We start from the raw sequence: 24,621 nt of genomic DNA, 5'->3' as shown, positions 1-24,621 counted from the left end.
GCCAGGCACAATGCTAGCATATAAAGATACCAACTTATTCTACACGGGTGTAGCTGGGGGGCAGTGCATGGTCAGTAAAAGGTCCCTAAGGAGTTTGTCCGTAGGAAAGATAGCATATTTTTATTATTATCATTTAGGTTGTGTGCAGAAAACACACTGGTTGCATGTGACTATAGAGATACACCCACAACAACCTCACAACCCACAAAACACTCAACGGTCAGCCTAAAACATGTCTCTGCATTTTATTTTAGGAAAACATAAATCTGGTCACAAAACGTCTTCGGAGAGCAAGATAGTCAAGAAACACACAGAACAGATCTGAGTAACAAGACTGGGGCCGTGGCCACGTTCAAGGGGGCGGAGCCAACACGAAATTTTCTTCTTCCCGGAAAAGCAAGGTTAACTCGAGCTGTGCAGCCCAGATGGCCGTGAGATTTACAGCTACCTAAAGAGGAGCAGAACCCTGTCAAGGGCTGAGTTACGATGACTTCTAGGAATTGATTACATGAGAGCACCAGCCCGGCATCCAGCAGAGAGTCAGGGAATGAGAAGGAGCGGGGAGATGGTGGTGGTGATCGCCTTTATGTAGTTTTCAAAGTCACTTCCGAAGAAAAGGATGAGGTAATAGTTGAATATACCAGCGAGGGACATGAGGAACAGGAACAGAATGATGCGTTTCCCAAATATGTAGCCAGGGGTGCTGGAAAAGAAGGAAAAAGAAAACTGTAGATGCAGCACAAATGGCACCAACTTCACAAAAAATGTGAAATTTTAGACACATGGGGTTTAAATTATAGCTCCTTTTACTCAACAGTGCTCCATTTACCCATCTACTGCATGTGAAGGATGCAAGTGTCCTAGCTATTATTAGCCACTGAACACATTTCAAAACCAAGCTAAAAGAGCCTACACCTCAAAACCCACCGCCGCCAGGGCTCTGCCGTACCCGTCCCTCCAATCTCCGCACTCCAGCTCCGGGGTGGCCTGAGGGTGGCGGGGTCTGCAGGTCACCAGGCATTCTGACGGGGGATTAGGCCCCTCCCTCTTGCGCCCTTACAAGGCCCGTGCTGGTGGCCGGGCGTATAACGCGGGACTGTTAGAAGTGACGGTTTAGATGAGCCATAAAGCTGGTGGAATCTAAAAGGTGCTTCAGCACCTGCGGGTTCAATCTGTCGTCCTGGGGCTGCCTGGGAACAGCTCCCATCCACATCCCTGAGAGCCCAGCAGTGGAAGACAGGCCCCTATATTTTTGAGTGGAGGGAGAGTTACTTTTTAAATACATTTATATCCTTCTCTCAAAGCCTCTAAATCCATAGCTGCTTAGGCAGATCACCAGCTGGGGGCAGGAGGCATTTCCCTGGTGAGATGTGACCCCCTAATGGCACACAGAGGCTGCCCTGCTTCTACCTTTCCTCTGCAGAACCCTCCTCTGACGATTCTGGCCAGGCCAGTCTGAATGGCGCCGAAAGTCCAGTCAAATGACTCGTTCAGGCTGTTAGTGAAGACCCCAGCAAGGGCGTCCTTTGGCAATCGGGACTGCACCATGAGAACAGCCAACTAAGCTAAACAGGTGAGTTAACGCTGCTGAATCCTGTTTCTTATTACAACCAGAGAGAGCAGAATTTGGCAACCACAGGTTTAATGTAGAAATGTTATCTATTTGACAGGCACCCCAAATGTTCCTAATGTAATGCATGATTTTCCTACAGCAAGAGTTTGAAAGTCACTCCAGCAGTTAAGTGTCGAGCTCCTTACTCCTCAAAGTGTGGTCCGTGAACCAGCAGCAGCAGCATCTGTCGGGAGCTTGTCAGACACGGAAAATCTCAGGTCCCTCTCGGACCTAGTGAATCAAAATCTGTATTTTGACGAGCTTCCCATGGGCCGCAGTCAAGTCTGAAAAGCACTGCTACCTGACACTCCCCTGCTCCATGGCCAGCCTTGTCCTTCTCTCCTTGGTTTCATGTTCATGGTCACATTCATGAAGTAAGGCAGTCTATCTCCTTATTAGGGGAATAATTGGTCCGCAAAGAGAATGCTATGGGCTGAATCTCCCCAAAATTCATATGTGGAAGTCCTAACCCCCAGTACCTACGAATGGGACTGTATTCAGAGACAGGGTCTTTAAAAAGGTAATTAAGGTAAAAATGAGGTCACACGAGTGGACTCTAATCCAATCTGACTGGTGTTTTATAAGAAGAGGTGATCAGGACACAGACACACTCAGAGAGAAGACCATGGGAGAAGGCAGCCACCTGCAAACCAAGCAAAGAGGCCTCAGGAGAAACCACCCCTGCCAACACCTTGACCTGGACTTCTAGCCTCTAGGTCTGTGAGAAAATACATTTCTGTTTTCTAAGCCTGCAGTCCCCAACCCCCTGCCTGGTACTGGTCGATGGCCTGTTAGGAAAGAGGCCACATATCACTGCCTGAGTCCCACACCACCCTCCCCCACCCACGACACCTCATCCCACCCCCCACCCCCAGTCCGTGGAAAAATTGTCTTCCATGAATCCAGTCCCTGGTGCCAAAAAGGTTGGGACCGCTGATTTAAGCCACCTAGTCTGTGGTACTGTGTCACAGCAGCCCGAGCAGACTAACACCGAGAGTCACCTGCTCATGCTGGTGAAGGAAGTGAAAAGAAAATGAAGGCGTCCAAGGAAGGGATTTTTTTTTAGCCAGAAAACAGAAGATTCAGATAAATTAAATAGTGAAAAGTCAAATATTGTGGCAGCTCAGATTTGTCACGGGAATGAGGCCACCATATGCTCATTATGGAAACAAGAAAAAGTGATTTGCGAAGGCTTTTTACACTCAAGATAAAACCGTAGTGAAAAATGAAATGGCGGTGCCTTCTGATGAAAGAGTGGCGTTTTTGGAGCTAGGTAGGATTTTTCAAAGGTCTCCAAGCTTATTGTGTCCACGGGAGACAGGACTGTGGTTCTCTAACTCTGCCCGGGCAATGCACAGCCTGTGGAAGGCAAGAATGCAGTCTCAGGCTCCCTCCCGCACAGGGCTGTGAATGGGGCCCCAGGCTGGGCACTTCCGTAGATGGCATCTTTGAGTCTCTCAAGCTTGGAGAAGGGGCCGCAGCCCCGGGAGGCGGGCAGGGCGTGTGCTGATGGAGACCTGCCCCGGGCTCAGGCAGAGCCACGGAGATCCTGAAATGAGGCAGAAGGAAAAGCTGGGGGCCTAGACAGTGCACACAGGATCATTAGCCCTCGAACCATCAAGACACCTCTTTTATTGTTTCTAAAAGTTGATACATAATTCTCTCTAACTGGGTGGGGAAGGTCAGAATTAAATTATGAAGCATCTGTTGGGGCCAGGTGTTTTATATCCATGACTTCATTTAATTCTCACAGCCACTCTGTGAGGGCATGTTATTAACCTATTTTCTAGCAGGGGAAACTGAGTGCAGAGAGGTCACGTGATTTGCCTAAGGTCACACAGTCGGGAAGAGACAGAGTGAGAATTCAGACCGGCCTGTGAGAGGTGGGAGTCCTGCTCTCTGCACCACACTGACTTCCTCGTCTCCTTCACACTCTGAGACTAGGAGTGAGTTATTAGTTTTGAAACAACTGCACCCTCCACAGGCAGCATGGAACTTACACGAAAGCATAAAAGTGGCATTAGGCTAGTCAATGCCCATCTCGAATGCGCCAAAACGTCTAGGATGCGGCGCTGTAGCGTGGGAGCTGGTGCACCTGAGCACCTGGAGACCTGAGTCCCAGCCCCCGCTCAACCCTCTGTGTGCCCCCCGCCCCTCCAGTTCTTCATGTGCACAAAATACGAGGTAGGAACAGAAAACATTAGTCCCTTCTGGTTTTAAAATTCTGTTCTTTTCAACAGGAAAATGTCACTTTGAACCTGGTGACTTGTAAAGGAAATAAAAATTGTTAGTTCTGTGAGGGCAGGATGTTGTCTTCTCTGTTCACCCACGCGTCTCCAGTAAATTAGAGCCTCCACAAATATTTCTCAAATGAATGAATCATTCTCAGAAAAGAGGCACGAACAGCCTCCAGTGATTCCCAAACGCCAGCGTGCGCAAGATTCACCTGGAGAATGTGTTAGAATGCAGATTCCTGGGCCTCCCAGGCAGAGATTCTGATTTAAGTCCAGGTGGGGGCCAGGAATCTGTATTTTCAATAAGCACCTAGACGATTCTAATATAGTTGTTTTGGCAGGGGAGACACGCTCAGGAATGTCTTAACTACCCACTGGACCAAGAATGACACCGGAACTGCTGAAGTGGTCAAGGCCAAAGCAACTTCCAGGAAGTAGCAAGAGATGATCTGGAGCTCACCAGAGAAATTTAGGGGGGAAAAGATCTCACTGAGCAGGATCCTTTTCAGTTAGCGAGGTCAAGGACAAAAGCAGGTCCCAAGGGCATTAGATGTCTACAGAGTCCAGGTGTGACACAGCCCAGGGACAGAGAGGCGACCTAGAGAGGAGGTGGGCCCGCAACTGAAGAGGTTATTATCAAGTGGTTTCTAGAAGGCAGAGTTGAAAATCCCCTTGCACTTAACCGAGAGCCCCTCAGGCTTGTGTCTGTTAGGCTGTATTTTGGTCTCAGGCTCAGACATTTCTTCCAGTATCTACCATTTCTACTGAGGACGACTGCTCAGAACTCTGTGTTAGAAAGGATTCTGAGGCCAAGTTTGGTCTCAGCGAGAAAGAGCACCACGATTCATCGGCGATGCCTACCACGGCTACAGGGGAGGGGACGAGGGTCTAGAACCCGCACAGACAGTGGGCTAAAGGGCTGGTGGGATCTTCCTATTATCATCTAATGAAGGAGACCAGCGAGGGACTTAAATGGTCAGGCCATTTACATTCCAATGAGGTCCAAAGAAATCTAATATTTCTAAGAGTTCTTCGAAGTCTATATTCTTTTGTTTATTTTTGCCACCTCTGTTCATTCCCTAGTAGGGATTAGTTAGTGAAACCTTTACAATTAAAACGGCCTGCAGGTAGGTGGACAAATTGTGTCGTGCTCCGCAGCCTGTCTCAGAATTAAAGCCACTGAAGGACCCGCAGCAGGTGGTGACAGCTGAAGAGAAGAGGAGTGACTGAGCCGATCCCTGGGACTCTGGGGGAGGAAGATGGGGCCACACCAGGAGCCAGCCCAAGACCAAAGACCCTCTTATTTCATTGTTAGACACTCCTCCCGCTCACCTGGGAAAAGACACAATAGAGGTTTTCCAGGGTAAAAGAGAATAAAGAATGTCATTTTGGACAGTGTTGATGAGAATAAGAGCGATGACGGAATTGTGGTGTTAGAGAATAAATAAGAACGCCACTAGAGAGGAAGGAAGAAAGAGACAGCAAGGGACAGAATTGCCGTAAGAACAGTCATTCTTTTCCCGGCGGCAGCCCAGCTCACAATCTGAGCCCTGCAAGTCCTTGAGCTTCGCAAGCTCCCAGCTTCCCCAGATGTATCGCTCTCACCCGTCGACCTCCCGAGGATGTCACTGCCTTTGTCACCGCTGAAGGATGCTATCCAATTAGAGAGCCCATTAGCCACCAGAGAGGGGTGCTATTGTTAAAGACAGGCACAGGGGGCAGCAGCCTCCCAGCACGCAGCCCTGGCGCGGGGCCCCACTGGTCCGCCAGGAATTCCCGTCTCTCAGGAACTGGTGGCGTGCTTTAACTCAGACGTCTCTTCTGCAAGTACCTTCCTTTATTTTGCTAAAATCCAGATTTCCCAATCCAGGTGTCAGGACAGTACAGTGCTGCTCCGGGGCTTTCTGTCTGGCAACATCTATAAACGACGCAATCAGTGGCGGCTCTGCTCGGCCTCACAGGCTCACAGAGGCATCTCTTTTTCTCAGCGTTCTTGCGGAGGGGCCCTGGAAGATCTGTTATTCCAACGAACTTACCGCAAGGTGCAAGCTTTAGGTCTCATTTCTCTAGACGAACAATGAAATGTTGTACTCACAGGAGGCCTGGGAAGCCAGACACAAAGTCACCCCAGCCCCAGACTCTGAAGGGTGGGAGTAGACGGTGTGGAGTTGCCAGGAATGCGCGGCACACTTTGAAATCAACAGCATACGGAGGAATTTTTTTTTTTTTGAGACAGGATCTCGCTCTATCTCCTGGGCTAGTGCAGTGGTGTCATCATAGCTCACTGCAATCTCAGACTCATAGGCTCAAGCGATCCTCCTGCCTCAGTCTTCCGAGTAGCTGTGACTACAGGTGCCTGCCACCACGCCCAGCTAATTTTTTCTATTTTTGGTAGGGACAGTGTCTCACTCTTGCTCAGGCTGGTCTTGAATTCCTGACCTCAAGCAATCCTCTTGCTGCAGCCTTTCAGAGTGCTAGGGATTACAAGCGTGAGCTGCCGTGCCTGGCCAAGGAATCTTCCAATGAGAAAACTGGGCAAGTCCACCAGCTGTATTTTCAGAGCCCTAAAAGTTCAGGGAGACAAGGAGGAGGACTCCTAATCAGCCTCCCCCTCCCACCCAAAGTGCTCCTACAGAGCTATAAATGCCAGTCAGAACATTGTTTTGAATTATCACATTTCCTGCTCAAAAAGCGTGAATCACTCTGTGGTTTTTCAATAATCCCAGTTACCTACCTCTGAGTTCTCTCTCCCAGGTAGCCGACAAAATACTTTTGCCTCACAAACAAGTACATCAGTCCAGCAAAGGCAGCAGGAACTAAGTGGAGAAGTGAAAACACCTGTGTTAGTTTCACAGACACCAAAATACGCTATGTTAGCACAATATTAATGCGGTTGTTATGCAAGCAACATTGGCCACACAATCTAGCAGAGGACACAAGTTCTGATGGTTGAGGCTGACCTGCACTTCAGAGAAAAGCCCTAGGGCTGGAAGAAACCTGAGAACTTTAATAATAGTAATATTACCTTATAGCAGCATCGTGGCAGAGTTTACAAAGTATTTGCTTATCCATCATCTAACGGGAATGCTTTCAACATAGCCAGCACCAGTATTTCTACTTCTCGATGTGGAAACGTGGGCTCGGTGATCAAAGAGAGGCTTCTGCCAGGGTGGCAGCTGGTGAGAGCTGGTAACCCCAACTCTGTGGATGGTTCTCTCGAGGCACACCCTTCACCCCTGAGCCTGCCTGCAGCACAGTGCTCAACCTTTCCCGGGCCCAAGTGCTGCTGTTTAGCAAAGGTCTCTAAGGAAGGAAAGTCCCTTTGCATTCTAGGTCTTCGGGAAACCGCCAGGGGCAAGGCACCAATAACCCCGTGGAGTCCAGGATGCTTGAGCTGAGAGTTAGAAAACCCAGCTCCCCTGGGACTAGTGCATCTGGATAGGTACTTAATTTATTCTGCATCTGGACAAAGGGCTGATTACAGTTTTTCTACCATTAGAAATTAGTGTGGGGTGAAATAGGACTATAGATATAAAAAGCAGTTTGAAAACCTCCAAGCATTTTTCACATACCAAGTTAACTGCCATTGACAGAATATTTTACACCTGCTGGGCACCGCCCTGGCATTTTGGGACCTTAGGTCTGCAATCCTCCCAGCTACCTGGTAAGGAGCATGTGACTGTCACCACTGGACAGATCAGGAACTGTAGGCTCAGGCCAAAAGATCTATGAGGACAGCTGTCTTTTCCTAGATCATCTCCATGCCTGACATAGTGTCTAGCACATAGGTACTTCCAAAAAAACAGTTGTCAAGTGAATGAAAAAATCAGGCCAGTGGAGAGGTGGATTTGAAACCAGGTCTTTCTGACTTCAAAACTTTATTACCACCACCATCAATAATGACATTTACTGAGCTTCCATTGTTAGGTTGAACCACACGGAAGTGCCATTTTTGTGGGTCATAAACTGTTGGATATTGGCCATTTCATCTGGCTCAATCTGACATATGCCAAGCCCTGTGTCAGGGGCTAAATACACATTACCTCCCTTAAGCATCATAGGGACCCCGCTAGGTAGACGTGGTCCTGTTTGACAATGAGGAAACCGAGGCTTAGGAAAGCTGAGCACAGCTGGGGGTCACACACCAGCAATGAGCATCCTTGGATTTGCCTCTGAGCTGTCACTCCCCAAAGCCCACTTCTTTGCACAACTCCACCTGCCTTCCAAAATACCCTCGTCATATGGCAGACAAGAAAATTGAAGCACAATAGAAACTGCTTGTGACGTTCATCCTATTCTCTGAAATCACAAAATTGTCACAATTCTCAATTTGCTTTGGACAAAGTTTTTCCTACATTGTCTCACATGAATGATTCTGCTCCAAGGTACTGGCCCATTTCTCTTTATATGGGAATTAAATCCAACATGAGCTAATAGCGATCATGGGTGGAAAGTGGCCACACTCACTGCCCCTCTGCAGGGAGTGGCTCCTGTGGGGACCTGGCTGCTGGGAACACAGAAGGGTACAAATCCAGGCTCTGGAATTCTGACTTTCGAGCAGGCCACTCATCCCTCCGGGGCTTGGGATCCTGCTCTGTAAAGTGAAGGGTTTGGGCTGGAATGATCTCCGGGGTTCCTTTCAGATAAAAAAAATTCCGGAATCGACTATATTCATAAGAAATTGCAATAATCAACCAGGGTTTACTGATGTTTTTGTTCCCTGGCAATGCCAAAGCTTATTTTGACAAGAATGTGCATTTTCAGGGCTCAGAAACACCTTCAAACTCCTTTTGTATTTATCTGGCTAGAGCAACTCTGTATTCATCTAGATCAAATATCGTCTAAAACATAAAAGGAATCATAACTCCTTGTGTAAGCATACTTTGACTTGAATTTTCAAGTAATGCCAGACATGTTTCTTATTTAACTCGAGATAGAAAATGGAACATAAGTGGTGAGCTTCCTGACAGCCCTCTAAGCACAGAAGGAGGCCACATGGATTCCTGCTAGTGGTGTCCGCTGCCCCGCCTCCCCTCAGCTCTCCGTCACCTGCGCCTCATTCTTCTCCTTCATGGTGCTTCTCCTCCTGACCATGATGTCTCCATTCACTGACCTTCCTGTGGTCCTCTTGGTATGTGCTTCACCACCCTCTCTGTTTTATTTATCCCTGTATATCCAGGCACTGGGCTTGGCATATAGTAGTTGCTCAGTGTACATTTATTATATGAATGAATCAAGTAAAAAGATACTTGCAAAACATTCAGAATTTAGAGTGGAAAGACCAGGGCTCCCGTCTTGCCTCTGTTACTCACCAGCTGAGTAACCTTGAACGAGCCCCGTGCAGGGGGAAATAAGATCCACTCTATCTACTTTGTAGAGCGGGGAGAAAAGGATAAGGATGAAATAGTTCATCATAGATTGCTTGTGACCTTTCCACACTTGCCCTGCTGAGCCACAGAAACTGGCCAGTTCATGCCAGGCCTGGCCAAGCCTGTCGGGTGCTAAATCCCAAAATGGGACCAAAAAGTACGACTCTGGTTTCCATTTAATTTTAAATCACCTCTGGGAGTTTATCTGTTCTTCCTACTTGCTGGAGTCAAGACGGTGGGCTGCTGATAACCCAGGGGAGGCTGGGGACCTGCAATCCAGCCTGTGGCCCTGTGGACGCATGCCGAAGGAGGGCCACCACGCTGGAAGCTTATTAGCAAAAGAGCCGAGTGACAGCAGGTCCCAGAATATCCCTCAGGCGCTCTCATTTATAATGCCCTTGTATCTGAGCTAACACTGCTTAAGGATTCTGAGTCACATTTAGCCTTAAACCACCCTTGTCAGCACCGCGGCTCTCAACCAGCCACCAGGGAGCAAGCATTAGCAATGCATTATCACACCCGCTCTGCGCGGGCACAGAGCATGCCTGAAGCACCCTCCCGGGGGCTCTCACCTCTCCAGGGCTTCACAGATGCCAGCTGGAGGTCAGGCAAAGTCTTTTCAACAAAAAGCCTGCCCTTTGAACCTCCCTGAGATGCGCATTGTAGGAGAATGTATAAAGGGAAGTCCGAGTTACCTTGGCTGCAAAGCAGCCCCGCAGTCCAGAGCACGGCGAGGAAAGTGGGGTACGCGTCTACACAGTTCTGGCTGTGGAATAAATACACAAGAGGAAAGCAATCAGAGAACATGTCATTGCAACGTGGTCTGAAAATCACCTGAACCCTAGCTAACGGTCATCATCGCGCACGAGGCTGGAATCCCATTCATAGTTCCACTTACGTCCGCCCTCTAAGACGCGGCAGTCAGCACCACCTCAGAAACAGACAACAGCACAAAGCAAACACGTGTGCATAGTCCATTAGCTCTGTTCCTACGGTGAAACATGCCGGAGACTTGGTTTCTTGATGCATTCGCTTTGGCAGGGTTCCTGCTCCTGGCTGTGCTGAGGCGCTTCTTGAAATTGAAGAGTGCAACGCAGACAGAGGGTGTGGCCACAAGAGCCCAGCTAAGGAAACCTTTATATCAGACACACAAATCGGCCCAGGTCTGCAGGCCAGGCTGAGGGGAGAAAGGTCATCTTCGAGCATTAAAGAAAGCAAGGTGAATTCAGAAAAGCTGACTCTTAGAAAGTCAGCTTGCCGACTGCGCGACAGCTGCATGCAGAGCACGGTCCTCGCTCCCAGGGGAGTCCTCGCCCCTCGCCAGGCACCGCACTGACGTTTTACACCCATCGTTGCCTGTAAACTCGCCGTATTTCTGTGAATACACTTGATGATTGTAGGAGTTTCCTCTTGCTACTATAACAAGTGGCCACAAACTTTGTGGCTGAAAACAACACAAATTTATCATCTCACAGTTCTGGGAGGTCAGAAGTCCAAGACGGGTCTGAATGTGCTCGAGTCAATGTAGGATCAGCACCGCGCTCCTGCGGGCTCAAGGGGAGAATCCGTTTCCTTGTCTTCTCCAGCTTCTAGAGGTCACTGCATTCCCTGGCGCGGGACCTCCTTCCGACCTCAAAATCAGCGAAAGCCGATCAAGTCCTTTTTTCTTTTTTTAGACTAGTCGAGTGCAGTAGTGAGAAGAGAGGAGGGTAGAACAGGGACTCCAACCTGTGACTGCCGTGAACAATCAATTGGGATAACTCACTGCCTTCGGGCCAGCCATGTCTTTCTTATTTCGAATCGCTCTGACAGGTACCCTCCTGCCTCCCTCATCCACATTTAAAGGACCCTTGTGATTCCACTGGGTCCCGCCCAGGTAACCCAGGAGAACCTGTTTACTTTCAGGTCCAGGATTAGGATGTGGGCGTGTTCGGGCTTGGGGGCACATTATGCTGCCCACTACAAATACTCTCACGCTTCATGAGAAACAGAGGCTCAGAGAAGCTGAATCACTTGCCCAGGGTCACCCAGCCAGGGAGTGGCGAAGCCAGGATTCAGCCCCTGGTCAGCCTGTCTCCAAAGCCAGATCTGTTAACTCTTCGACTATACTAACTTGAATCGGGGTGTCCTCTTGAGGAGTGTAAGTCCAGGGCAGCACAATAAATGTTCCCATCCAGGGAACAACAACATAACAGGACTTGGGAGGCATGAAAGGCAAAGGGCAATGCAGCCCAGTGGAAAGCGCACCTGGCTAGGATTTTGTCCTGTCCTGACTTTAACTGGCTGTTTGTTTACCACTCGCAAAGCCATCTCTCCGGACTCAGTTTCCTTATCTGTAAAGCTAAGAGACCGATAATAACTCTGAGCCCCATTTGGGCTCTAAGAGCATGGTTAACGCAGCAGTGCTCAGGGTGTGTCCCCTGGACCGGCAAATGCTCATGCCCACCTCACACTTATGAAATTAAAAACTCTGGGGACGGGGCCCAGAAATCTGTGTCTTACCAAGTCTTCCAGGTGACTCGGATGCACACTGACGTTTGAGAACCGCAGTTTAATGTGATTGAAACTATATAGGTAAAAGCCATTTTCAAACTGCTGGTTCAAACTGCTAGGGTCTCATGCCTCAGTGGTACCACTGTGAGCTCTGGGACGGACAGCCCTTGCTCTTTTCCCTGAAGAAGACCCAGAGAGGGCCTTCGTGCCCTTCTGATGGGCAAAACACCTTTAGGAGAGAAGTCTATGAATGCAATAGGTGAGAAACCTGTGTGTCCTACCCTGGGGTACAGGCACAACAAGAACCAGGCACGGGACAGAAAGAGAAGACCCCCTGCTGACCTTGCTAACTGCTCCGGGTCCCCCAGATTTTCAATGCTCTACTGGACCTCCAAATGGCAGGAGGCCCTTACAAATTCCCATTTGGGGTGAAACACTCAGTGAATCAGCCAGGCCCAAAGTCACAACGGCAGCAGCCGCTGAGCACCTGCGTCACATCTAGTCTTGCACAGTCCTGAGGCCCGAAACTGCAGCCTCGGGACGGAGAAAGGGATTCATCCTCCAGTTCAAGAAAACTAGAGAAAAAATTCCTTTTTTAGGTAATCAAATAACATTCTCTGCCGGATAGGATAGAATATCTGATGCCGTCATTATTAATACCGAAGACTTCCCCTGCTCCACCCAGATTCTCATATTTCTGGGGTGTTTGATTATTTGTTTTTAAGGAGTGATTTTATTTGAGTATTGCAAAAGGAAAGAAAGTCCTTAATTGTTCAAGGGACTTGCTCGTTAGAGACAACTGTCCAGTGATTTGACATTGAATTGGTCATTCAATCATTCTCACCTATTATTTCAAGCCTTGGTTCTTAATAAAACACGGTCTGTCTGGAGTTGAATGATACTCTCCCACCTGTAAGAGAATGGGCTCTCCCTCTGGATTTCCAGGATGTCCCTCCCTCTTCCAGCACAGCTTCCACCCAACGCTGCCGGCACGTGTGTCCCTCCTTAAGGGAGTGCTCCCACTGGGCTGAATCCAAGTGGCTTTGGCCAGTGGCAGCTGCCTCCTGCCGTGGAGCCTAAAGGCCACTTGTGTGGTCTTTAAAGTTCGCACGGCCTGGGTCCAGTGCTCGGACTGCCACTCAGTGGCTGTGTGAGCGTGGGTGCATTTCCTAGCCTCACGGAGCCTCAATCTGCTCATCTGTAAGAGGTGAGCGGAGACATTAGTAATTACCTCCCTAGACTGTTGTGAGAATAAAACGAAATAAAGCTCTGCCCGGCTCATATTAAGCATTCAATAAACAACGGCTATCATTGTTCCCATGTCTTCCTTCTTAACCCCCAGTGAAAAAATGTCTTTTCCACTGACAAATTATTATTATCCTGGATTTTCCTTTGAGGAGGTTTGGGCCATTTTTTCTGAAAAACAGAACTGACAAACCCATTTTGACACTCATTTCTTGAGGTCTAAATAGGAGCTGCTCGGCAGATCCTGCAGCAATTCACTGTGCTGCCTTCAGTTGGACGCACCGCACTGTCCGCGTTTCTGTGGAGAAAACGACTCCTTGCTGGTTTCCCTGTCATTTTTCTCCACCTCTGGTAATAAAACATGAGAACACTTTAGTGCTCTGTTAATTAGTTTGGATTAATTTAAAATAAGTATCATTAATAACAGTTACCACTAGTATCAATACTAATCAATAGGATCATTGTAAACCTATTGCCTTCAAATAAATTTACAAGTCTGCGCTGCTGGCAGTTGAGTCTAGAGTGGACGCCAAGAGAGGCAGGGGAGAAGCAACATTAGGGTGGCATTTCCCAAAATGTGTTTTGTGAAATACTAAACACTTGGTATACTCTGCAGAAAAAAAGGGGGGTGGGTTTGTAGTTAGGTAAGATATCCCCCTCTTGGAGAACCAAGACGCAGAGTGCACCTCAATACATCAAACGTTCTCAAAAGTCTGGCTAAAAAGAACTTACTCTTTCTTGTAACGCCTGTTAATACCCCATGAACTTGTAACCCATGGAACACATTTTAAGAAACTACACATCTCCAGAGACTCATCTCCTCTCCTGCAACCTGTGCTTACCTGCACTCCCAGGGAGGAGATGAGGATTTTTCTCCAAAAACCAAACTCAGACCAAGGCTGCTCTAGCCGTGCTCATCAGCTGGGAACGGGGCCTTGAACTACGTATTGTACACGTGAACAGAGAGTCAAGGTGCAATTCCTTTCAGCTCTCAAACCCTGACTCAGCTCTGCCCTCATGCGAGATGGGTGGGGGACAGATCATTAGTCGAGGTCGAGTCTGAGCCGACGGTCACCGGTGGGGAGGTCTGTTCATCAACCGCCCCAGAATCTTGAGCTATCTCTAGCAGTCAGCACTGACAATTACACTGAAAATATGCATCAGGCTTTTCAGTCCACCGGTATCATTTGTCCTTTATGCTATTTTTCCTTTATAGCAGTGGCCACTAAACATCTGTGCCCCCACATCCCATCCACCAAAAGTTTTGATCATGCATCCCTATGACAGGTATATTTATAAATAAATTCTAAACATGTACTACTGTCAATCCGTAAATTAAAAATGAGTAAAGCTTCATTCCTTGCTTTTTAGATAGCAAGGTTAAATACCCACTCTATTCTTCCTGCACCTCTGTGGATCATCTTGCAACCCTTTTAGGTGCTTTTGGAGGCCCCTGGAGAAGCTACCACGGGGGACGACTTTCTGCTGGAATGACACACAGCCCTTCCCAGCAGTTTCCTGGCAGAGGCGGGCAGACGGGATGCTCCGGCTTCTGCCAGCACGCAATCGCCTGCTGCATTGATCTTTGGCCACTTCTGACAACCCAGACAGGCACACACATGTTGTTGGGCCCGGGAGGAAGCGGTCTTTGTAACAAAACCACAGCAGTGTCTGAGTAACTTTATGTTACAGAAAACCCTTATCCCTGCCCTCCCCATTCCTACCTCTCCACCACTCTCCCCCACCCGCTTTCCACTTCTTCCCCTCTCGTGGAGGTTAAGTGTAAAGAACGGTGGTTTTGAGAGCTGGGCTGTGGCATCTACACTGAGGGGACACCCAGGCAGCAACAATCGCCCCCCGCTCTCCTCTGATGCCTTCTTCCCTCTGGGACCCCATGCGATTGCAGAACTTCCAACTCCCACCCAAATGACACAGTGCAACCACCAGGCAAAGGGGGCTTCTGCAATTTGGAGGCTAGCCACCAAGGAGGCCACGGGTGAACGCAATGGCTTCTCAGAAATGGAGCTATTTCATTCCTGGGGGGAAGTGGCAGAAACTAGATGGCCTGGCCAGTTCCATTTCTTCTTTATTGCTGGCAAAATGGAAACTTCTAACCAGGTATGGTGAAATTCCACTGTAGCTTCTCCAAAAAGGGTGAGCAGAGGAGTCCACAGGAACACAATGTAACCGGTGAGAATGTGGTCTTGTGGGCGGAGGAAGTTTCTCTTTCCGAACTGGTAGCCCGGGAGTAACATTTTCTTTGGCTTCTGTTTAGGGAAAGGTTTTGACCTTGCCTCTGATGGAAGATACTTTCTTGCATTTCATGCACCTGGATGTGTCCAAGGGGGGCTCTTGCGTCTCCCCCTGCAAATGTTGACGGCAATTGACATATTTTCTCTACCCTCTTTCAAGTGGGTCTAAAATGTCTTAAATCACATCTTTAAACTTCTTAAATTGATTCTGAGAATTAATACACCAAAGTCCAGATGTTAAAATAGAAATCTTCCTTCCTCTAAGTAGTTCAGCAAAGGATTTCCTTGAGATCAGACGTAACCCTGGACAGGGGTGCTTGGCAGGAGGGGGTGAGGCCCAGAGCAGGCGGGAGCGGGAGGTCTGGGGTACCCACTGCAGTGGCACTGTGAGCTCCCGGGAACGGCCAGGAAAGGCAAAGGGTCCGGAGAGCTTGTGGGGCGAGCAGCCAGCCTGTGCCGACCCTGCCAATGTGTCACGAGTAGTCCAGACAGTGTACACGCAGCTCAGAAGCCGAGGGAGCAAAGGGGCAGGGAGAAAAACAGCAATGGAGAAGACACGCCTCCCGTTCCCCACGCCTACACCTAACTGAGAAAGTAAAAAATACCTAGGCGAGGTAGAGGACTGACGAGAGAGCATGTCGGCGACGCAGGCCTGTCCAGTCCAGATCCCTCGATGTCAGTTTCATTCACGGGAGGCCAACGGTGGCCCTGAACAAGACCCCCCTCCCAGCTGCTCCCACAGGGCCCTCCCAGGGCCAGGGCCTCTCGGCCCTTCAGTATGAATCCTGGTCCCTGAGTTTGCTTGTGTCGTTGGGGACATCAAAGTCCCCTCTGGGCTGGAACTGAAGGCCAGCTCCTCTGCGGGCTCCACAGCACGAAACCTCCTTGGGTGAGCGGCCTCCAGCCCAGGTGCAGAGCAGCCAGCCAACACCCCCACGCTTCTCGATTCTCGGATGGACCCCTACGTTGAAATACATTCTGCAAAAGGAGAAATGAGCATTTGAGTACCATCCATTGGGATTTGCATCCCAAACAGATTGCACCGTCTTCACTGAGCTGCTCAGGTGTTTTCAGACAGCTTTTTATTCCAAGTAAAGAATGAGAGCAGGGGACATAATTGCGCAATGTCCCCACTCTTTCTGCTCTTGTTCTGGTTGCTCAAGGAGACCCAGCGTTAGGAAATGCGCTGGCGTCACCTCCAGACTTCCCTCTGGGGAAGGCGAGGGACCGGCGAGTTGAAGTCTGTCACCGGGGTGTCCTGCCTGTTGCTTCTGAAGCCGGCGGATGTGTCACAGCTGGTGTTCATGGTAGCACCTGTGGTCTAACCCCACAGGAAATGGGTCAACTCCTCTGACCAAATGACGCACTCAGATGTTTCTGGAGCTGTGGAGATCACCCCTTCCCCACCCCCGATATATCCACTTCTTTTCTTTTAACACTAGCTCCTCCTACAATGGTGAAAGATGTCCACGGAGCCCCCCAGGACCAAACAGACCCGTGGCCCCAAGGGTGGCTTCGCTCCTGTAAAGAGGCCCCATGCCCACGCCCCCACTCTGTTAGTCAGCAGCACCAGAGTTTGGACTCACTTGGCAGTGTAGACCCGCTCAAAGGCAAATGTTCCGGTCCTCTGGAAGCTCCGCTGATTCTGCGTCTTGCTCTCATGCTCCACCTTGTGGGCAAAGAACCCTGCCGGAGGGAAAGGTTTGGGTCTGGGTCATAACCTGCAAGTTCGGGAGCCTGTTATTCCACTGTTTTACCAGAATGTTAAATGTCTGCCTGACTCCACCTCGGAACAGCCCTGCACGTCCCCCATCAACCGTCCTTTAGCAAAACTGCTCCCAGCAGCTGCTGTCTACCGATCGCTGTGTTGGTGTTGGGAATGCAGCCGTGAGCAAGGTACGGCCCCCCACCAAGGATCCCACAGGCTAAAGAAACAGACAAACGGGTAGAGCAGAAATTGCACTACAGAGAGACTCGGGCCAGGGCGCGATTGAGTGAGTACACAGTGCTGTCAAGGTCAAAGGAGCAGCTTAATTCAGTGTTTGGGTCACAGAAGGATTCCCACAGGCAATGACACCCCAGATAAAACCTGAAGAACAGTAGGAATTAGCCAAGCAGATGGAGGGGGCAGGGACAACAGGAGATCGCGCTGCTCCAGTGGCAGGGGCTGTGTGCAGGTCCAGCGCGGGGCTGGGGTGGGACCCCGCAGAAGCCCACATGAGGCCAAAGAGGTAGGTGGTGATTGGTTATTCTAATGACATGTGTCTGTTGTCACTTGCTATCTGCCAGACACTTAGCTCACCTCCAGGAACAAAACAGATGAGGAGCCTTGGCCCCCAGAGCAGATGTTCTGGCGAGGACAGCAGAGAAGACAGACCACACTCGGTAAACCAAGTACGTAAATTGAAATTACACAGTGTGTTGAACTATGTAAGGGGCCATTTGAAGTGCTCGAGAGGGTGGCAAAGTCAGCCTCCATAAGAAAGCAATGACTGAGCCAAGGCTTGAAGAAGGTGATCGTTGAGAAGTGCCCCTTGGGTGTAGCAGCTTGTGATCCCGAGAGCCGTGTGAAGAACTTCAGAACTTAGTTCCATCTGAGAGCAAAAGCAGTTATTGACAGGTTTAAGCAGAGGAATGGCATAATCAGAAAGCCACTCCGTCTCTAGCATGGCGGGTGCTTAGCAGGTCAGAACCAGGATCGGGGAACAAGATAGTAGCTGCCCCGGGATGTATTATATGAGCCTCGGAGGAGACAGAGTGTGGCAGGTGCAATTAGAGCTCGGATGGTGGGGAAGTGAAGGCTTCTCCCCACTTCTCCTATTTTATTCCTTTATTCCTTTTTCAAGAATGAAAAGGGGATACCGCCTGTAATCCTAGCTCTCTGGGAGGCCAAGGCGGGCGGATTGTTTGAGATCAGGAGTTCGAGACCAGCCTGAGCAAGAGCGAGACCCCCGTCTCTACTAAAAATAGAAAGAAATTAATCAGACAACTAAAAATACATAGAAAAAATTAGCTGAGCATGGTGGCGCATGCCTGTAGTCCCAGCTACTTAGGAGGCTGAGGCAGGAGGATCGCTTGAGCCAAGGAGTTTGAGGTTGCTGTGAGCTAGGCTGACGCCATGGCACTCTAGCCCGGGCAACACAGTGAGACTCTATCTCAAAAAAAAAAAGGGGGGCGGGGATACATGTGATTGCCAGGGATCCAACCACAGGGTTCCTTTTCATCAACTTCCTATTAGCCTCCTCAAAAAGACATGAAAAGGGAGCCTTATCAATTGTGCATACGAATAAAATCCTCCCATGTGTTTCTTGTTGGCAAAAATACGCTCCTTCTGTGGGAACGTGCGCATTGTGAGCGTATCTCCAGGGCTAGCTTGTGCAGAGGAGGGACTGGCCACATTCCGGGCGCTAGGGCGGGCACTGGGCTCACACCCCCTTCTGGCTTTGCACCCACTCTGCACAGGGCATGGTGCTGTCCCCACTCTGCAGAAGAGGACCCTGCAGCTCGGGGAGGGGAAGTAGCTTTCTCAGAGTCACCTCGCCTCTGGGGAGCAGGGAAGCTGGGAATTAAAATTCAGCCGGGCATATGAGGACGTTTTCCTCTTGCTGTCACCTTGAAGCTGCCTGAAGAATTCCATTAGCCACGCAGGGTTTAGGACATCTGTCCGTTCTGAATGTCTCTTCTTACCACAGAGCGCGACAGAAAATTTTGATCATTTTCTTTCTAGAGCCCAAGACGGAATCCTCCACCTCTGAACACTGAACTGGGCTGGCACAGGCGGCCCCCGTGTCTGCCGTTCTGCACGGGTGGAGTCGACCAGTTGAGGATCGAAAATATTCAAAAAACATTTCCGTCTGTACTGAACACGCACAGACTTTGCTCTTGCCCTTATTCCCTAAATGATATAACAACTATTTACATAGCATTTATATTGCACCAGGTTTTATAAGTAATCTAGAGACGATTTAAAGCATATGGGAGGACGTGTGTAGGTTACATGCAAACTCTATGCCATTTTATATCGGGACTTGAGCACCTGCAGGACTTGGTATCCTCAGGGCTTCCGCATGGACAGGGAGGGATGAGTGTACTAAGAAAGTCAGAGGTTATTTCTGCCACCGGCAGCACGACGTGGCCGTGCTTCTCTGCACCTGCCTCTGTTCTTCCCCTTCCCGGGGCCGAGCCCTTCCCTAGATCCGGATCCTGTCCTGCCACTCTCTGCAGGTCTTTGTTTCATCGCCGCTTCTCCCACTTCTGGAAACGTCAGTCTCTTTCTTTTTTTCTTTACCCTAGAAACACCCACAGATCTTTCCTACCCTTAAAACAAAGAGAGAGAGAGAGAGAGAGAGAGACAGCTGCAGTCACTGGGAACCGGCCACATGCTGGGCACTGCTGGCTACTCGACCCGTGTCATCTCACGCAAGACCGTGAGCAACCACATATGGATGTCCTTAATAACTCCACTTCTCAGTTGAGGAGACTGAGGGTCAGAGAAGTTAAATAAGTTTCTCAAAGTCACATAAAAAGATCTTGAGATTTTAGTTAACTGCAAAGCCAATATGACCAGCAGTATGACACAAGTCCTCAAAAGAGTATATAGATTATTTTAATAGAATTGGTGTCTGGATCTTAGGAACACTTTCCCTGCACAGAAAACACCCATCTGCATTTTACAAGGAACAGGGGAAGAGAAGAGGTAATCCAATGGCAAGGGACTCTGGAAACCAAGTCATAAGAGAAATGGTACGTTGAAGAAGGGACATTACAGCTGACACTGTAAGCACAGAAGTAGCAGGCACAGTCTAAGCCTTTCCAGAGAACAGGACTAGGACCACCCGATAGAAGGTCTAAGGCAGCAGGTTTTAGCTCAACATAAGAACTCTTTAGTCGTGCTTGAATGAATGAATTCAAGGCAATATACATGATGCAAGTGTCTGCTCTCTGGAGTCAGAAGTTTAGGTTTGAAACCCAATTACATCACTTGTGATTCTGGGACTTTCACCCAATGTTCTAACCTCCCCATTCCTCACTTTGTTTATCTGTGAAATGGGAATAAATAATAACATATATTTCTTAGGGTGCAAGAATTAAATGAGATAATACTATGCACAGCAGGAAGCACTGTGCTCATGTGAAGGGAGCTCTTCCCCAATGGACAAAGCGAGCCCGGCGGGCTATGAGCTCCCGTCACTGGAGTGTGGGGTGAGAGCTGCGGGGGGTGCTGTAAAGAAGACTCCTGCCTTGGGGGAGCTTCAGGAGTCTATGACTCTGTTTCCAGAGCCCATCAAAGCCCAGGTTGCCTTGCGAGGTCTTCCAGTCTGGCGCCCGTGAGGTTCCTTGCGAGTGTGTGTGTTGGGGTGAGAACAGCAGGGATGGCAGCTCCATTTCCCTCCTTAGCACAAGGCTCACAAACCCTGGCGACTGCAGGGCCATTGCGTCTCCCTTCTTGCATCCCAGTAAGAAGAAACTTGGAGAAGCTTGCCTCTCCTCAGGGAGACAGGCTGACGCTAACACCTGCCACCTTCCTCCTCTGCCGTGGCTCTGCTGGCTCAGGGACCTGAGCCCCTCCCCTCAGCTCCTGTCTCCTCCCACTCTCCTTCGTGTGGTTTCCTGTGAAAATCACTTTCTCCAAATACAGTATGTGCTTGCTTCACGTCGAAGCTGCATCCACCTCAGCAGGAGAGGTTGGAGGCTCTCTGCCTGCTACTCACAGGAAATGCATTTGTCTATACCCCCTGGTGAACCAGGCTTTGAAAGCTCTGGTCCAGGTTTCTTAAAACAATGTGTTTTAAACTTGTGCTCTGTTTTTCCAAATTAGCATTCTGCTGGCTCAAGCGGGAGGAAGGCCACAAGTTCAAAGATCTTGATGACTGATGAGTGTTTGAAAGGCAGAGAAGGAAGTTGTACCAGGCAGGCCGCTCTGCCCCAGAACATCAGGCCCGCAGAGTGTCCCGAGAGCGCGACCCCTCATCGCGGACGCGTGAAACTGTACCTCATTGTCTTGGGACACTGTGTGCAGTGCCTGGTAACAACATGGAAATGTTGTTCGAAACTAACAGGAAGGGTTCAGAATAGCATTTTGAGGTGTGAGTGGGAAGAAAGGCACCGTTTTTGCATACTTTTGTGAACTCTGTAAGGTAGGTCTATGGTTCCAACACTGAGGTTAATTAGAATTGCAAAGAGAGGCTTGGACACACATTTGGATCTTTGTGATTGCATAAAAACGCACAGTTAAAAACAAGTAGGGTATTATCTCCCAACTCTTTTCGATGTTTGCTCCCCCTGCCCCGACAGGCACATTTAACAGTTACAAAGAGGCTTCATAGGTGATCTGGACGTCACCTGGGGAGTTCAGGTCTCTCCCTAAGAGGGCAACACGGCCTATCCTAAGCCACCAAGAGATATGCAAGGTGCTTTTCTGTGGCTTCAAGGGAGCAGCAGAAACTCCCTTCCCCAAGCACAAGCATGGGTGGGACAGCCCTGTGCAAAGGCACTCTGACCACGCATTGCCCCAGCGGGCTCACAGGGGCTGGAGAGGGACAGAGGCAGTGACGTGCGGGCCATGCTGTCGGCTCTGGCACACACCCCAGTCATCTGTCTGCCCAAAGTAACAAAGTCTCCTGCCTAAAAAAGTAGCTCCCTCTGGGTCCATACTTGTCTCTCCTGGACCAGGAAGCCTCCATCACACTCGCCACTCCTGGAGCTGTGCTGGTGAGGCCACAGAGTCCCTTCGTTAGTGGTCTATGAAAGGTCTAGATCTTCATATTGTGGTTGTCAAGACTCTGACATCTTTAGTCTCACCTCCTCTCCCCACTTGTGCCACAGAAGACGACTTAATCCTGTCCGCCAAATATAATTAGAAATCTTGCCATCCGCTTCTAGTCTGGTCAAGGTGTGCTAGACCACTGTGGAAAAGCCCACGTTTGCTGGACAGACCAAGGCCAGGCCCTTGGTGCATCTCAGGAGAGGTGAAGGGACTCTCTCCTCACAACAGAGAGCCCTGGAGCCGCCCAGCCTGGCTCTGAACTGAGAGGGAGCCGGAGAGAGTGCACTGGAGCCCCCAGCTGAGCTCATCCCCCACTGCATGGACAGGGGAGAGGGCACAAGGTCCCCTGTCCACTGATGTCATTCAGTTCTACTGAGCGGTATTGGGGGAAGAGCTGGGGGCGACGCCCCACCTACCCACCCATGCTCCTGTCTCCGCAGAGACTGGAGGGGTCACTTCAGGTCACCTTTCCTTTCCCTAAAGGCAGGGACCGTAGCTGTCGTGTACACCTTTATATCGCCATGTGCCCAGGTCACTGCCCGGCGCGGAGCAGGCTCTCTGTCGGTGTATGCAGTTGAAAGAAGGAATCCCTTGCCAATTTACAGAGCCAAGGGAGCTCTGTATAAAATAACAATGGTTTGAAGAAATGACGGCCTAAAGAAGCCATTTGTTCCCTCTCTGAGCTGCAACTCTACTGTGTGTGATCTGGTATAAAAATGTTTGGGTCAGAAGCCTGCAAATGTTGTTCCCAGTAGGGGACACACTTGGAGTGCGCAAAGGTGGCCTCTCTGGTGCGGAAGGCCCAGGGGAAGCCTAGCTCTGTGCCCAGAAGGCTAAATCACCAGCATCTGTCCACACTCAAGATGAGGGAAAATATCAGAACATCCCAAAGTGATTAAATACTCAAAATGCCAAAGCGTGACAGTGTCAATGTTCAGTAATTACTGCTAAGCTATAGCAGCTGCCCTCGATAATTCTCCTTTTTTCCTATCTCAATAAACTATAAAATGCAAAGCCACTGGAGATACTTACAAAAACAGTGTGAGCCAGTCCTAACTCAGAACTTGAAGGAGACAGTTCTGCACAGTTCTGCCTTTTGCAGATCTGGATAACCCGCTTGGTGTTTAAACTGAGAGCAGGGGTAATGGAGACACAAACCCCTAAAAAGAAAATTTTCTGCTCTCTCTAAGTGTATAATGCATAGGAAAAATGCTCCAAAAATTATACATTGCTAGAGAAAAAGAAGGTACTACAAAACACATGTTTCTCCAAAAGAAAGAAAAAAGCAATACAGAGGAAAAATAAGGTGATTTCCCCTCCAAACCTCCCAAATTCACTTTTTTTTTTTTAGCCTATAAGCAACCAACTGGTGACCTCTCTCGCACTACAGATAAGTTGTAAAGCCCAGTGTCCGAGTGAATGTGTATCTCCTGTTCCCTTTCTAGGCTCATTACCTCCCACTCCTTCCCTGGCCACATTAATTAATAGTCAAAATGCTGATGGTGGCCAGGTGCAGTGGCTCCCACTAGCAATGCCAGCACTTTGGGAGGCTGAGGCAGGAGAGATCGCTTGAGGCCAGGGGTCTGAGATTCAGCCTTGGCAATATAGCAAGAACCCACCTCTACAAAAAATAAAAAAATTAGCTAGTGTGGTGGCATGCACCTATAGTACCAGCTACTCAGGGGGCTAAGGCAGGAAGATTGCTAGCCAGGAGTTCAAGGCTGCAGTGGTATGTGACCGCCCCACGGCACTCCACCCTGGGTGACAGAGTAAGAGCCTGCCTCTAAAAATAAAAATAGGCTAGGCGCGGCGGCTCACGCCTATAATCCTAGCTCTCTGGGAGGCCGAGGCGGGTGGATTGTTTGAGCTCAGGAGTTCGAGACCAGCCTGAGCAAGAGCGAGACCCCGTCTCTACTGAAAATAGAAAGAAATTAGCCAAACAACTAAAAATAGAAAAAATTAACCAGGCATGGTGGCGCATGTCTGTGGTCCCAGCTACTTGGGAGGCTCAGGCAGGGGGATCACTTGAGCCCAGGAGTTTGAGGTTGCTGTGAGCTAGGCTGATGCTACAGCACTCTAGCCCAGGCAAGAGAGTGAGACTCTGTCTCAAAAAAATAAATAAATAAATAAAAATAAAAACAATAAATAATAAAATAATAACTTAAAAATGCTGATCGCAGACACTTCATTTGAGAGCTTTTGCAAAAGCCTTCAAATTGCTGCCCTGGCTCTGCAGATGGGACTAGCCATCCCCACTAACGGGAAAGAAAGACCAGGAGGAAGAAAGAAAAGCCCAAATTCACATAGAAACACACACACCTCTATACATTCAAATAAAAAGAAACAAATAGAGACGAGGCAAAAGTGTGCGTGTGTGTATGCACACAGACACACGCGCACACACCCCTAAGCATGACCTCCAAACAGTCATCAAACAAGATCTACCCTCTGTTGCTTCGGAGCTAGGGGCTTCCCTTACCATTCTGGACCACGCTGATGAGGGTGACGATGGCCAGCAGGACGACATTGCCCACAGCTTCCTGATCCATGTTAGCTTCAGGCTCTGCAGAGGGGACTGCCCTGGCTCCGGCACCGCGACCTGCCCTGAACAGGAAGGGGAAGTGATCTGTCTTTCTTCATTAGAATGTCC

General features: G+C 49.3%; 1 protein-coding gene across 1 annotated transcript; it reads right to left on the bottom strand.

The window, feature by feature from the left end:
- Positions 1–220: 220 nt before the first annotated feature.
- On the bottom strand, positions 221–24,621 carry ALOX5AP (arachidonate 5-lipoxygenase-activating protein). Its single transcript, XM_012642130.1, has 5 exons — positions 24,451–24,621; positions 16,792–16,891; positions 9,911–9,981; positions 6,581–6,662; positions 221–703 (listed from the first exon to the last, which is right to left on the bottom strand). Exons 1-5 carry the CDS (start codon positions 24,518–24,520, stop codon positions 541–543), a joined length of 486 nt encoding a protein of 161 aa, XP_012497584.1. The 5' UTR covers positions 24,521–24,621; the 3' UTR covers positions 221–540.

This window comes from Propithecus coquereli, unplaced genomic scaffold (genome assembly GCF_000956105.1).
Source record: "Propithecus coquereli isolate 6110/MARCELLA unplaced genomic scaffold, Pcoq_1.0 Scaffold175, whole genome shotgun sequence".
Taxonomy (NCBI): Eukaryota; Metazoa; Chordata; class Mammalia; order Primates; family Indriidae; genus Propithecus; species Propithecus coquereli.
The sequence above is the reverse complement of the archived record's forward strand: the minus strand, read 5'-3'. Positions and strand labels throughout refer to the sequence as shown.